The 15,694-nt window shown below is 32.9% G+C and overlaps 1 protein-coding gene across 3 annotated transcripts in view; it reads right to left on the bottom strand.

Moving 5' to 3' along the window:
• Nucleotides 1-15,694, bottom strand: part of RASA2 (RAS p21 protein activator 2) — a 114,976-nt gene that overhangs the window by 33,188 nt on the left and 66,094 nt on the right. For all 3 annotated transcript variants that reach the window (XM_069473154.1, XM_069473152.1, XM_069473153.1), the window contains exons 8-15: nucleotides 14,214-14,290; nucleotides 13,168-13,269; nucleotides 6,543-6,699; nucleotides 6,085-6,233; nucleotides 5,349-5,463; nucleotides 4,845-4,919; nucleotides 3,411-3,534; nucleotides 1,059-1,165 (exon numbers count right to left, since the gene is read on the bottom strand). In XM_069473154.1, the coding sequence (XP_069329255.1) occupies nucleotides 1,059-1,165; nucleotides 3,411-3,534; nucleotides 4,845-4,919; nucleotides 5,349-5,463; nucleotides 6,085-6,233; nucleotides 6,543-6,699; nucleotides 13,168-13,269; nucleotides 14,214-14,290 (906 nt within the window). The remainder of the gene's footprint in view (nucleotides 1-1,058; nucleotides 1,166-3,410; nucleotides 3,535-4,844; nucleotides 4,920-5,348; nucleotides 5,464-6,084; nucleotides 6,234-6,542; nucleotides 6,700-13,167; nucleotides 13,270-14,213; nucleotides 14,291-15,694) is intronic.

The raw sequence follows: 15,694 nt of genomic DNA on the forward strand, positions 1-15,694 counted from the left end.
GAGGTTGGAAGGAGCAGGGTTAAGCTCACAGACTGTGAAGACTGACTGAGTTAGAATCTCAGTTTAATCCAGTTCAAATTAAATAAAATCAAATTATAATTTATTTGTTGTGTGAGCTTGGAGAAGTTACTGTATTGTGATTTTCTTATCTTTAAATGGGGATGATGACAATTTACCACATAGGGTTACTAAGAGGAATAAATAAGTTAAAACACATAAAGTAGTTAGAACAAAGGCCAGTACTGAAGCAAGCACTAAATAAATGTTGGCTATTATTATCTGTTACACAAATGAGCAACTAAAAACAATTAATATAAGATTATAAAATATTTGGAACATAAAAGGTTAAAGAATCAATAAAAATACACCATATGAGAAGGAATCTCATTAATTAATTATATATATAACAAAAATAATAAAGAATTTTAAATATTAAGAAAACTTGTAAAACTATGCAATGGAGATTTAGATTTTGGTAATCAAATAGGACTGCAGAATAAATGGATTATATATGCTTTAAAAAAATTTAAATTTCATATATTTACAATACCACTTCATGTGAATAAGTAAAAATATGGAGATATCAAATTATGTTCCAATAAAACTTCCTACACTTTTCAAAAAAGAGTCTCTTCAAATTTCTGTGAAATTTAAAAATATCTGCAAGATTAAACCATTTTAATAAATTAGGAAAGTAGGTTCTATTTAAAAAAAAAACAAAGCTAAACCTATACCCAATGGAAAAAGAAAATCCTTGTATTATAGAAATTTAAAAACATACATAACAGCAGAGGAACAAATACAATAAATCACCTTTGTACTCATCATTAAGCTTCAACAATTAACATTTTATCACTAGTGTAATATCTTTTAACAATAATGAAAAACAGAATTTTTAGCCTCATCTGAAAGACAGAAATGGCCAAGAGAAATGCTGAGTAAATTTCAGTATCAGTTATAAGAAAACACGGCCAAGTGAAATTGGCTTATTTTTACCTTTTCATTTTAATAAAAATAAATAAAAATGGAATAAAGCTTTGAGAAGAACAAACACTTACTGGATGATGAGGTCGCAAATGAAAAGTATGAGGTGATACTACGGCTACAGCAAAGAAACGAAGAAACACAAAGCTGCTCACTGCAGAATATTGAACATGAGGGTCATCTGCAGAAAAAAATGGTGAAATGTCATGCACAAAAACACTGAATTGAAAACAAAGATGATAAAAGTAAAAAATATAAAAAAAAACCCATGTAAACTAAATAGGAGAGCAATACAATTTGTCTAGTAAGAATTGAGTTGATGAAATGATAGTAATGATTATGACTAAATTAAAAGAAAAAAATCCTATGACTAAAAAAAAAAAAAAATCCAAAAGAAATAATAAAGAAAAGGTAAAGCTGCTAGGTTTTCAGAAATATTTTAATTTGAAAAATACCTCTTTCCTCATCTGCAAGAAGAGACTCCTGAAATTACAACAAAAATAAAAGCAGTATCTAGCACTACCTAGTGGTACCACTGAATCTCTTAAGACTAGGATACAAGATTGCTTTCACTTTTAGGTCATTTCAATTTTCCCCTAAAAATGTTGATAATATCAAAGGTTATGCAATAAAAATAATTAGGCAGAAATTTTTACTTTAAAAAAGCTATCAATATTCCATATAAAAATGCAGATGAACTGAACACTCCTTGTAGCTTTGATCATTCACTGACACCTTTCGTTTCAGGCTGGAGTCAATACTTCACCTAACAATCAGATGGTGGAGAAGCAGATGGTGAGGGAAAGAATCTCTGGGTTTGGTTTGAATTTTAACTCTTTTAAGTCTTTCAATGGGTAACCATTGACAAGTCATTTAATTTGTTGCTCTTTTATAATACTTGCTTTTCACTAGCTGCCTACCCCCACCCCACTTCACCTCCATCCTCCCAGGATGGGAAGAACAACAAATGAGAGAATCTAAAATATTTTATGGCAACAAAACAGTCACTACTGTAGTCTACTGAGGATACTTAAGCCAACAAAAAAATAGTTAAGGAGATATATTTGCATTTATAAAAAAAATACAGTGTATTTTCAGTCATTTATATAAACAAGAATTGAACAGCTAAAGCAGATTTCGGGCCAAGATCACTGGTTAGTGTAGAAGTACAGTGATTAGTAGCGCATGCTCTGGAGTAGGCCACGAGCAGGTTTGAGACCCTGCTGGCCACGTCATCTTCATAAACTCACTCAACTTCTCTAAACCTCAGTTTAATATCCATCTAATGGGAGCAGTAACTACCTCATACGGTGTTGTGAAGCTGAAAGTGGGAGATAATGCAGGCTACCACCCATGCCTGTTCACTAAGTAGTCAATGTGATTATCATGACCTAACTATTTAAAAACATAATTTCAATCAGTACTTCACCTTTCCATGTGTTAATATCTTTGGTCCCCTTATTTTTGTTATGAAGCCTAGATTTAGTACACTTATTTGAAGTTAACTGAGTCTTTACTATAATTAGCAAAGACATCTAGATCTTAATTTATCTGTATGTTAGTTAAACAACACAGCCCCACCACTTTAATATTGGGTAAATTTAAGCAAGGGGCGATTAGCTGTACATGTAAGCACACATGTGAACACACACTTCTAAGAACATGATAAAATAGCAAAATCTCTTGAGATGGTTACAGAAATAAATTTACAGTTTCGTATATCTGGTTAAGACTGATAATTTAAGTAGCTGCATTACCTCACCAATCCCACCTCCAACCCCCATTATAGGCAGATCTCAAAAGACAGCAATTTATTTACTTATCAGAGATGCATTAAAATTAGAATAATTCCAAGTACTGATGGTAAGAGATAGTAACTCTTAATTTTATGAAATGCTTCTAAGCAAAACCTGGACATAGCTACTTTTTCAAAATTTAAGTATGCTAGTTACTGATACATGTACCTCAAAATTCTATGTATGTTGCAATAGAAATGTTTCTAATGTCTAAAATCATTTCTGTAAAAATCTCTCACCACCAAAACCTTAGTATTCTCAAACTGTTAAATCTAGTCAATTGTATGAAACTAAAGATTCCCATTATTTGAATGCATGCAACTGGAAGCATCTGGTATAAATGTTTACTTATTTAATGTTATAGTTCTACATTTTTGCCTTTCTTAAATCTAATGGTGATTTTGATTTGCTATTTGTATAAAGTTGCCATTATATTGAAATAAAGTGGAATGTATGTTTTGAGATTGTAAGAAAAATTAGAGTCATATGAAAAAGCTAGATTCACTTTGAAAAATTAAAGACTACCTATAACCCTCAAACATTTCACACAAACCAAATATACAATTAATACCTATAAAAAAATCAAATTTAGAAACAGAAATGGCTTGTTTAGTAAAACAAGGCACTTACTAGGAAATCTCTGAGTAGCGATTTGCCTTAGAGAATAAAAGATATCACACATTACAGTGGGGCAGCTCATACTTGATTTTACAATTGTACTGAATAACTTGTCTACATAGTAGCGCAGATTCTCCTGCAAGATTTAAAAAGGTAAACATTAAGATTTTGACTTTCACACATCTTCAAAAGCCTTTATGAAAAAAATACGTAATGAAAATAAGATTTATCAGGTAGTCACTATCTAGTATTTTCTAAAGCCCTGCTTCCCTTCTCCAAACTCATTCAGTTAAAGCAGCAATCCCCAACCTTTTTGGCACCAGGGACTGGTTTCACAGGCAACAATTTTTCCATGGACCAGCGGGGGGGGGGGGGGGGGGCGGGGAGGAGGGGTGTCAGTAGATGGGGTGCTGGTGGGGGGTGGGTAGAAGGGTAGTGATGGTTTCGGGATGACTCAAGTGTATTACATTTATTGTGCAGTCAAAACTCTCTGCTAATGATAATCTGTATTTGCAGTTGCTCCCCAGTGCTAGCATTACCGCCTTAGCTTCACCTCAGATCATGAGGCATTAGATTCTCATAAGGAGGGCACAACCTAGAACTCTCACATGCGCAGTTTACAGTAGGGTCCATGCTCCTATGAGAATCTAATGCCGCCACTGATCTCACAGGAAGCAGAGCTTATGAGGTGATGCGAGTGATGGGGAGTGGCTGTAAATACAGATGAAGCTTGGGGAGTGGCTGTAAATACAGATGAAGCTTTGATAAATTGCCCTGCTCACCTCCTGGTGGGAGGCCTGGTTCCTAACAGAACAAGGACTACTACCAGTCCATTGCCTGGGGGTTGGGGACCGCAGAGTTAAAGAATAATTTACATACTGACCTAATTTAATAAGTTAGATTTAGAATCGCTAGACATAAGAGGTGAATATATAAATAAACCTCACAAGAAGCAACAGGGAATAAAATGATCTAAAGGGAAATCAAGGAAATAACGACTATACAAGCACAAGGACATTGTGACACTGTAATCCACTGCAATGAAAACTTGTGACCCTAACACAATCATTGTTTTCCCAAAGGCAACTAAAATTATTGATTGACCAAGTCATTGTGCCACTTAGCCTGATCTGTTTAACCCCAAAGAAACAGCCAGAATGGGGCTGCAATTAGATACAGCCTAAACCCACTATTGTCACTGGAGCCAAAAAGAGATAATCAAGAACAAAAATAAAGTGAAACCATTGAGGAAATACCATTGTAAAAACTAGTCCCAGGAAATGCTGCTAATAATAAAGGCTTATGTAAAGAATAAATAAACAGCACTGCTTCCCTCCAGATAGCATTATTACAATGTAAGTGGGAGACAGGTACACAATAAAGACCAATTTTAGGTACACAATAAAGACCAATTTTAATGCAGTTATAAATATAATAAGAATTTACCTTATTATTTTCAACATTATCTCCTTCTTTCAATTTAATAGGATCGATTTCACAGGATTTTGAAGATTCACATATCTAGAAAATAAATGTTTCAGTTAATAGTCTTTTCTAAATAATTTGACAAAATGAAAATAACTATTGTTTTTCTGATAGCAAGTTAATTAAAAAAATTAAAACTGTAACAAAGTTTAAAATCCCCATCCAGAGATACCTTATATAATATATACAATTTTCTTTAAAAACTATAGCAAAAAGTATTTATATTCAAAACTCCAGCTAAAATAGAAATCCATAACAAAGAAATAATTACGTACATTACATTACAATGTGCCCTGTCAGTAAAAATTCATTGATATAAAAGTAAATAATTTATTTCTAAAGTGTTCAGTCTTATTTTTTTCAGTAATACATGAATGGATATATCATTCCCATCAGTACATCATTTGATGAAAGAGACACTATAGTAAGGCCACAAACTATCATTACTGGAGGTATATTGTGTACCTCATCCAAAATGGGTTTTAATGTTACTTTCAGGTAGTGCCCTCCCACTATTTTCATCATCTCATCCAGACATCGGGTAGCCAAGGAATTTCCTCTAAAAATTGTGTTTGCATCTCTGAAATAGAAATAGAAATAGATGAAACCAAGTATAGTAAACAAAGGCTGTGAAACTGATAATATGAGATATTTGACTTTGGTCATATATATGATTTTAGTAATTTTTACCATCTATTTAAAAGCTTGCTGCCATTAGGTTTTTCAAACTTACCAAAAGTATGTGAAAATCAGTTTAAGAAAAAAGAAAATCACATTTATGAACCAAAAAGGTGGAGCATATGTATATATGTATGTGTGTATATAAAACAAGTATTAGAATATAATGGGAAGTCACTTGATTGCTTTTTAGAATGTCATACATGTACATATAAGAGTTATACACAATCAATAAAAAAAGCCTTCTGCCATGGTGTTTTGTGATACGTGAATCATTACACTAAGAAGCAGATTAGTAACAAAGGAAATTTCATTACTGAGTAAAAAAACTCCTTCATTAACTGTTATCCTTATGGTTGGTGAATACATTTTGATAACTTAAAGAACTGCCTTTTGTTTCAGCCTACTTACTATATGGTAAGGATGGTCAATACAGAAGAACTAAGACTATAAAAACAATTTGTCAAACTAAGGTACAATTTCAACAACATGAAATTAACACTTAATAAAATATAACTCTTACTGTGTATCCTTCAAGTCTAATTCCGCCACAGCAGTGGCAAAGGGAACAAGTTTATCATGGTGCAGCAGCAATCGTACAAGAGGCAAAACAGCATCATTTTTATCTCGACATATTTCACCCAAAATGTAAGCAGCTGAGGCAGATATTGGCTGGAATATAGAAAGGTAGAAAACAAGCACAAAATCAAGGAAACATAATTAAATGTTCAATCACTAACCTGTAAAAGTAATTAAAATATGTTCATTAACTAAAACTGTTATATATAATATTTAATTTTTAAAATTTTTATCAGAACTAATATTGGGAGCACACATTGGAATCACAGTAAATAACACACACACAAACACACATTATTTATTGTTTTAATAAGACTTGGTACTCTGAATCTTTTCCTCATCATTTACAGAATTATTTTAGCCTTTTCATATTAAATCAGATCCTTAAGATTTTCAACGTACCTGAACATCTGGTGATTTTAGCAGCAAAGTTTTCAAAGGACCATAGTACTCTGATGGAAGCACGTAGTCTTCTGTATAACATATATTTAATCGAAGAGACCCCAGGTCATCAGTTTTAGATGACTTGTTGCCATTGTCTCTGGGTTGTAGCAAGTACCTAAAGTAAAAATACAATCAATTCCATGAGATGGTAATGAGCATCCAAGCTAGTGAGGTAAGTAAACAGCTAAGCTATAATAAGAACTAAATAAAAAATGTCAACTTAGTATTTATGGTTAGGGCACTTCATAAGTAACAGGCTTCTAATCTTCAGAAGCTTAATGTTATTTATATATTGGACTAGAAAGCTGTAAATAGATTTTTTTATTTAAGAAACAAAAAATATAGAGAATACAAAAATTAAGGTCTCAAAGGGGTTGAATAAAAGTTTGATTCGCTTGCAAGTTTAGAAAAAAATAACAAAAGGTAAAACATTTAAAATCCTATGTATTATCAAAAATAATTTTTTACCAACTAAATTTAAGAAAGAAACATTTAGTTAAAATAGATAAGACATACTAGAAGGCACAAGTGACCTTGTTTTAAAGTAAGTTCTATATGTAAAAATTTGAACTTAAGTCTGTAGTACCAAAACCAGAAATCGAACAGTTTTTCAAACACACTTTTTATTATGGAAATTTAAAAACACATACAAAAGTAAAGAGAACAGTAGGCCCATGTACCCATTACCTAGCTTTAACAATTATCAATTCAAGACTAATATTATTTCAGCCATATCTCCACCCATTCTCCTGTCCCACTCCAGCATTATTTTAAAGCAATTCCCAGATATCTTATAATTTCATATATCATTTTAAACAAATCATTATTACTCAGTATTCAAATTCTCCCAAACTTATCATAAATGGTTTTCTATACTTTGCTCAAATCCAAATAAGGTCCATAGACTATAATTGGTTAACAGCTTTCTTACGTCTCTCTTAATTTATAGATTCTCCCCAAACTCCCAAGAAATCAGTTAGTTTGTCCTGATCCACATTTGTGACTGTGTTAACTCTATTGCTATCTATCTTCAGAATGTCATTTATCATATTCCTTTGTCCTCTCTGTATTTCCTATATATTGGTAGTTTGATCTAGAGGCTTGGTAAGATTCAGATTTGATGTTCTGGCAAGAACACTTCATTGATAGTGTTGCATAGTTCCACCAAGAGGCACAAAAGTCTGTTTCTCTTTTTGTGATATTAGCAGACACTGATGATCACTGCCTAGAGCCATTAATCATCAAAATGATAATTTTATAATTCTTTCATTCCTCCTTCACTTATTAGCTGAAATGCTTTTTATAAAGGAAAGTATCAGTAGTTTTGATACTTAATTTTTATCACTTATGGCCTCCTCTAATAGACTAAATTTGTTTAAAAATTGAAGAGAGAGTTTAATAGAATATTTATTAGCTTGGAGAAAGAAAAGATGAGGACAGAAAAGAGAACAAGAGAATTAACCAAGCAAAATTTAAAGAATGAAGGGATGGATAACAGAGGAGAAGAAATTATACAGAAATTGTCACTACCCTGCAAAAGAGGAATTGCTGTCTTGGAAGACCAACCTTTAGAATGTCTGTTCTCTGATTTGAGAAAGAGTGATTTAAAGATATGGCCAATGAGATCACAGGAAACAAGGCTGTTTGATTCAGAAGTACCTCTAAGGGAAGTTTAGCTTGCTGATCACCAACCTTCCTGACAAGGGCATTACTTTGGTCAATTTCCCACAATCCAGGGTATGTTCTGCAGCCTTGCAAATTCAGACACCTAGTTTTTAATCAGCACATTTAAAAGTGAACCTGAATTGCAGTGATAGCACAGAGCCTGATACACTTAAAGCAGAAGGCTAAGTACTAAATTTATGAAAAAAAAAAAAAATACAAAGAGTCAAGTGGCACAGGTACCCACATTTTTTTTGACAAACAATGCATTTTATTAGGGAAATGCTCATTCACAACAGTAGAGAGAAGAATGATGACGATAATAATAATGAACACACTCACCACCAACTCCATGTACTCATCACTTGGCTGCAATAATTGTCATCATTTACCATAGTGTTTTCTTCTGTATCCCTTACTTTGTTGTTTTTTTTTCCCCAATAGAGACGGGGTCTTGCTCTGTAGTCCAGGCTGCAGTGCAGTGGTACAATCATAGCTCACTGCAGCCTCGAACTCCTGGGCTCAAGGTATCTTCCTGCTTCAGCCTCCTGAGAAGCCGGGACTACAGGCATGAACCACCATGCCTAGCTAGTTTTTCTTATTTTTTGTAGAGATGGAGTCTCACTATGTTGCCCAGGCTGGTCTCAAACTCTTGGCCTCAAGCAATCCTCCCACCTCAGCCTCCCAAAGTGCTGGGATTACAGGTGTGAGTCACCATGTCCAGCCCTTTTAAATTATATTTTATAAGCAAGGGACACTCAAATCTTTGCCAAAAGCCTAAAACAGAGACTGTTTTTGAGTTTTAAATATATTAAAAATTATACCAAAGTACAAATTAGAGTCAGACAGTTTGGCTCAAATCCCAGCTGCATGAAGTTGGGCAAGTCGCTCCATTTCTCTGTGCTTGTTTTCCTCATCTGTTAATTAAGGGGTACCTTAAGAGGTTATATAAGTAAAGCACTTAGAATAGTACCTGGCACACAATAAACATTATGTAAATGTTATTTACACATAGAAAACATCTATATATACAGTATATAACTGTTACCACCTAAATATATGCGTAATAATTATAGTTATCTGTATAACTATATAAATGTGATTATTTTAAAATATTATTACAAAGTCTCAATTTAATAAGCCACCTGAAGGATCCCTGTGAACTAAGTAATCCTCTGTATGAATCAGAGATAAAAAGAAAAGCCTCAAGATTTGTTAAATAGTTAAGGAATATCCGGCATACCTAAGGTCTAGGTAAGCAAGAAAACCCCCAAAACTCAAATATACTTCCTTCAGTTTTTGAATGAAGTATTTCAGTTTGAAAGAATAAGAAACAGAAAATAAAGGAAATTATTGACTGAAAGTGGCATTAAGTTGCTCTCACATTTTTTTTCATTTAATAATACAATTAGACAAGCATAAGAGCAGTCCTTATGCTCTCAAAGAGTTAGCAATTTTGACAGCCCATTAACAGAAAAAAATTAGCATTTGGAAAATTTTAACCCTAAACTACAATTATTTGTACATAATGTTCCATAAGCCGGAAAATAATTGTTTTTCAATTATTTGAAAATAATTGAAAACAGGTAGTTCTACTAATACCTCAATGTTATTTCTGGTTCCTTATCAATGGATTTTTTTTTTTTTTACTACAGGTACAAGACTTACTACGTTTTAAAAATTCATATAGTAAAGAGATATGTCAAAAATGAGAGACAAAAAAGAGAGAAAATGTTTTGAGACAAAAGGTGTCAAAATTAGCAAACTAGAAAACCAAATCCTCTTAAGTAAAATACTAATCTAGTTTTAAACCATGTATAAATATGTTGAAAAAGCCAACTGTTTATTTCAAAAGTAAAAATTACAATATGAAAAGACATTTATATGATATCTATTTTCTTTTCTTAATGTTTATTTTTACATTTTGGATCATTTGGGGAAAATTATTGTACCAATTTGTACAATTATACAAAGGTAAAACACATTAAGTTCTCTGACACTCAAGTAACTGGTGAAATGAAATTGAACTAGATTATCCCTAAGGTTCTTTTTATCTATAGCATTTCAAACAATGGAATGCTATGCAAAAAAAAAAAAAAAGGATGCAGAAATTCTATATGTATTGATGTGGAATAATGGTGAGGACAGTGGTAATAATTAATAATTATAACAATGATAGCATGAGTTACACCAACTAACAGTACTTGCAGCTCATTTTGTATTAACTCATTTCATCATCTGTCAACTTTAGGAGGCAGGCACTACTTGTAACATCCCCATTTTATAGCTAAAGAAAGCAAAAGCAAACAGGTTGAGTAACTTGTCCAAGGTCACACAAGTAGTTAATGGCAGAGAGAGGATTTGAACAAAGGCAGTAATTAACTATTAATACTACCAAGAGTCAACAAATATTTATGAAGTTCTACCATATTAAGTGAAAAAGGCAAGGTATAGAACATGATACAGTATGTGTCCATTTTTGTAAAGAAGGGGAAAAAAGTTATACATGTATTTTCCTGTATGTACATAAAATATTTTCAGAAGCTCAAAAACAGTGGCTGTTTTGGAAGAGGGAAACTAAATAGCTGGGGGTCAGAGGCAGGGGACAGATTTTTACCTTCGACCCCATGAACCATAGGAGTATATTATAAAATTCCATTATCTACATAGGTCAAAGAAAAAATTAGCTAATATCAACACTAACAAGGTAATCCTAACATTTGAGAGAAGTATCAGGAAAAAACACACATCACTACTGAGGAACTAAATAGCCAAGAATGGAATAGGAAGGTGACTGAATCATCATGCTATAATTTGAGAATACAATTAAATTAGAACCATCAAAAATCATTTTTTGGAAGGCTATAATAGACAAATACTAAGGAAAATTATGCAAAAAAGGAAAGCAAACTGACATTTTTTTCAAACCTAATTATTTTTTTCCTAATATCAAGATTAGAAAGAATATGCCTGAAATCCTGAGGGTAAATAAATCTTTTCTTGAGTTTTCATGCAGTTACCATCAATCCCACAAGGTGATGCTACAGCTCTACAATTGAGGAAGGAGGCTAATAGTTTTACTTCCACTCTAAAAGGAAATGGCATTCACATTTTTATATTTCCTTACATCTATGGAAGTATAAGTGAATTAGCAGATGTTTATATCTTGCTGTATAAATTTTAGCAATTATACTTTGGGCAGGTTACTTAAAAATATCTATACTACCGGCTAAAAAAAAAAAAAACCAACCCTATAAGGAATAAAATTAATTTGTTCTGAATGAAATATTCTGTTTGTTAATGCTCTTACATCCTGCCAAGGTATCTGCACAAAGTTGTGCCAAATTTGAAACATGTCTGGAGATAGTCTTACTTAAATACAAACATCTACAGTTCCTCCCAGAGCTCCTGAAAAGCATTATCAACTGAATATTAGCCCTGACAGGCACAATAACTCATTTTTCCCTCCTGTACTGAGTAGTATAACATACAATTTTAAAAACTTGACAAACTGAGTTTAGAAATTTTCATTTTAAAATGTATGCTATTTTATGGAAGATAGAAGACATGGTGTAGGGGGAAGGTGATGGGCCCAAAATGTTCATGAATTTTTCATAGTGAAGTTTAATTTTCTTCTATTCCATGGATGCATTTTAGAAATTATAACATACAAAATGCCATCATAAAGACTAATAAATCTTAGATATGCACTAAGGAGTAGTAAAAATAAAATAAAAATTTTGAGAATCTAAAAATCAGTCTACAAGGGATAACCGCTTAAGGATGAAATAGTTTAAAATGAAGATATCTGATGGCCAATCAAGAGGCAGGCTCTTTTAAAGACAAATAAGACTGATGCCTATAAAAAACATCTACACACTCTTCTAGGCAGCAGAAATTGAGTTCTAAAAAGTAGTCCTTAAAAGGCAAATGACAAAGGCATGTGTTCATTTACACTCAGTTGAAACCCATGTCTAGTTTGAAAGATGCTGTGCAACCTACTGGAAGAGACAAGATACACATTCTTTTAATTGATACGAAGGTAGAAAAAAACAATAGTTTCATATCAATTCTGGTATGAAATTAACATCAATTTAATGTCTGAACACTAAGTTTAATCTCACATCATTTTAATATCACTATTAGAGTCATGAAAAGGTAAAATAATATTGTAGCCATTATTGAACCCCTAGAGCTCCTGAAAAGTGTTATTGACTGAATCAGCTCAACAACATCAAGACTCTGGACATTCAGAAAATAACATTGGATCATTCATAGGGCATTTCAATGGGGTTTGGTGAAGGAAAATCACTGGTTGGTTCCCATAAACAACTGAGTCCCCCAAATAAAAAACCCTTTGCTTTCAAATATCTATAGCTCCCATGACCACTAATAAAGCTTCTGAATTACACATGTTGATTTGTGACCAAGCATCTTCTTACATGGGCAACTCTTATATAATGTTTTAAATGTTTTCTATTTCTCCTTAGAATTAAGACTTTGTTTTTTTTTTTTTTATTTCATCTTATTGTTATGGGGGATACAGAATTGCAGGTTACATACGTTGTCCATGTACCGCCTTTCCCCCCAAGTCAGAGCTCCAGGCGTGTCCGTTCCCCAGGTAGTGCTCGTTGCACCCATCATGTAGGTATATGTCCCTCCCCCCCTAAGACTTTGTTTTTGAACAGAAAAATATTCCTCGACAATTCAGTTCTTATATCTCAGTACCACAGGTCAAGTCATAAAACTATCAATGTTCTTGTATTTCTGCAACAATAAATTAATGATCACATCAATGTTAATGACATTTGGCTTATTCCTTGGCAAATTTAAAATATGCTCATAGTAAGAATTTATTTGCATATACACTGTATTAAAGAGAATTAAACTATGGAATTCACTAGAATGCTTGTCTTCTTACCAGGCTTGATGAGAGGAATCATTTCTTAACACATTCACAGGCACCTTAATCTCACCTAGGAAAACATCTTGGACCAGGTTTCCATTGTTCCACAAGTCGATCCTGAAAATTTTTTGCAAACAATGTTTAAGAGAACTCACCACAAACAGTTTCAAATTACTCTGACTTACATTATAGCATTAATTTTACATGCTTAAAAGAAAGAGATGTTAGCAATGTCATATACTTCACTCTCCAGACCAGGAAATCAAACTACTACAGTAGCTTTTATTGCAAAGGACAGAAAGTAATTTTAAATAGTCTAAAAGAAGGTACTTAAGTTTCCTAGTTTGAAAGTCTAGGCTTTTTTTTTTAGCTTATAGCAGTAAGGACTAGAGTTATTTTGTTGAATTTGAGAAAAGAAACCAATACAAGACTACAGTTTCTCTCTGGATTACAACCAATTAATATGTAAAGATAGGTGATTTAAAAAAATACATTACCTGATCACTCCAAACACATGATTAATATACCATTTAGATGAACACACTGTTAACAGCACACCTACACATGCACTTATAAAATTTTCTCTTCCCAAACAGCATAGATACTTAAGACCTAGGAAATAGCACAAACTTCAAACACATGCACCTGTTGAATTATCTTCTTACCTCACTGACATTTCTGTTAGACAGCAGATATGTTAAGAAGAATAAAAAAATTATTTCTAAATTTGCTGAGATATAATTTCTTTTCCATTCATTATGCTATGATCCAGAAATTTAATGAACAATTAAATTTGGGAAAAATTAAAAATTAATACAATACAGGTAAAAATTAGGTCATCTTTGTTTATAAAATAAATATATCTGGACTATTTCTGTAAAGAAATCAGATTTTGAAAACACAATTTTGATTTAAATTAGATGCACGTTCCTCTAAGTTTCATCAACCAACTTGCTAAAGAGAATTCTATTACAGTTGGTTCACTCACCTTTTTCAGTTAAATTTAGGATTTTCTTTTGGCACAGAAAGAAATCAGTTCTGTAAAACCTCAAGGCACCCACCTAATTTCTAGCTTTTCAATGTCCTCCTCTTCTACCTGGAACTGGGACTTTCTGGTGTAACTACTGGATCTGGTTACCTGTAAATGAAATATTTTAGTAAAAAAAAATTTTTTTAAGTATCTTTTTTCTACTAGAACTTAAAAATAAGTATCCTCAAAACATTCGATTATAGATATAAACAGAAGAAAATGCCTAAGTTTTACTCCAAACTTGAATATAAAAACAACTATGGAAGTAGCTGGCAGGTAAGAATAAGGGTATAAAAAAAAAAATCAAAAGAATCTTTGCCTCCATGCCATTCCTGTCCACTCAATATACAGCACCATTAGCTTCTCCGGCTGATAGGTAGTCAGTCAGCTGGTGACTTAAAGGCTGGAAACATCCTATTTCAATGAAGCTGCATTTGCTCACAACTGTTTAAAGACTTCCCCACATTTCTCAAGATACCAATCCTACCTGTACTTCCTTCTCACATCTTTGCTAAAAATATCAAGGCCATTGGCAGGAACTTCCTCAATGACTATCAACCTTGATGAGTTTTCTCATCCTTTTCTCAACTAGAGGATCAGTCGATTCTCCTCTTTTCTAAGGTTACCCCACCCAAAGTATGCAACAAGTATGCAGCAAGCATTATTCAATCTATTTTAAATTATAGCTTTCTCTACCAGCTTGTTCACCTCACTCAAGTCTAAGAAAAATTCTCCCTGTAAATTATGGTCTTTCCACCTCTTTCCTTTCTTAAACAAATATCTTAAAACTGCAAACCATTCTTAAAGCCTGTACTTCCTCACTATCTACTCACTACAGTAACTCCTTATAATCTGACTTCCTCACAGATCACCCTCCTAAAATCTCTCTTCATCACCAAATCTGATGATCAATTAACAGTTCTCACCTTCCTTGACCTCTCTATCTGATGTAGTGATCACACAACCACACCTCCTTTCCCAAAAACACTTTTTCTTTCAGTTTACCTAGGCACTATCCTGGCAACTTTCTGCTGCTTTGTTTCTTTCTCAGAATCTATAAATATGGGTATTCTCCAAGGTTTTATGTTTCATGTTGCTCTAAAAACAACTTGGAGCTGCACAGTGCTGTATGGTTTACAAAGTGCTTTCACATCTATTATCTCCTTTGTTCATCAGAACACTGTTCTGAGAGGAGGAAGGGCTAGATTTATTATCCTCATCTTGAAAATGAGGAAGCTAAAGTATAGAAATTAAGTGACATACTCAAAGTTGAATACTTAATAAGTGACAGAACCGAGATTCTTCACTTTTCTGCTTTATTGTATGCCTCTACTCCCCAGGCTTTCTTGACTCTTCATAAAAAAATCTTGAGTTTCGATCTAAAACAACTATCACCCATCTTAAATTTTAGTTACAAACTCCCTAATGGAGGATTTTATATGTTAGACCTCAAGCATTATGCTACAAAACTAAAACACTTAAATGTTTCTTTCTCCTAACTTTTCTATTTTT

This window comes from Eulemur rufifrons, chromosome 7, assembly GCF_041146395.1.
Source record: "Eulemur rufifrons isolate Redbay chromosome 7, OSU_ERuf_1, whole genome shotgun sequence".
NCBI classification, from domain to species: Eukaryota; Metazoa; Chordata; class Mammalia; order Primates; family Lemuridae; genus Eulemur; species Eulemur rufifrons.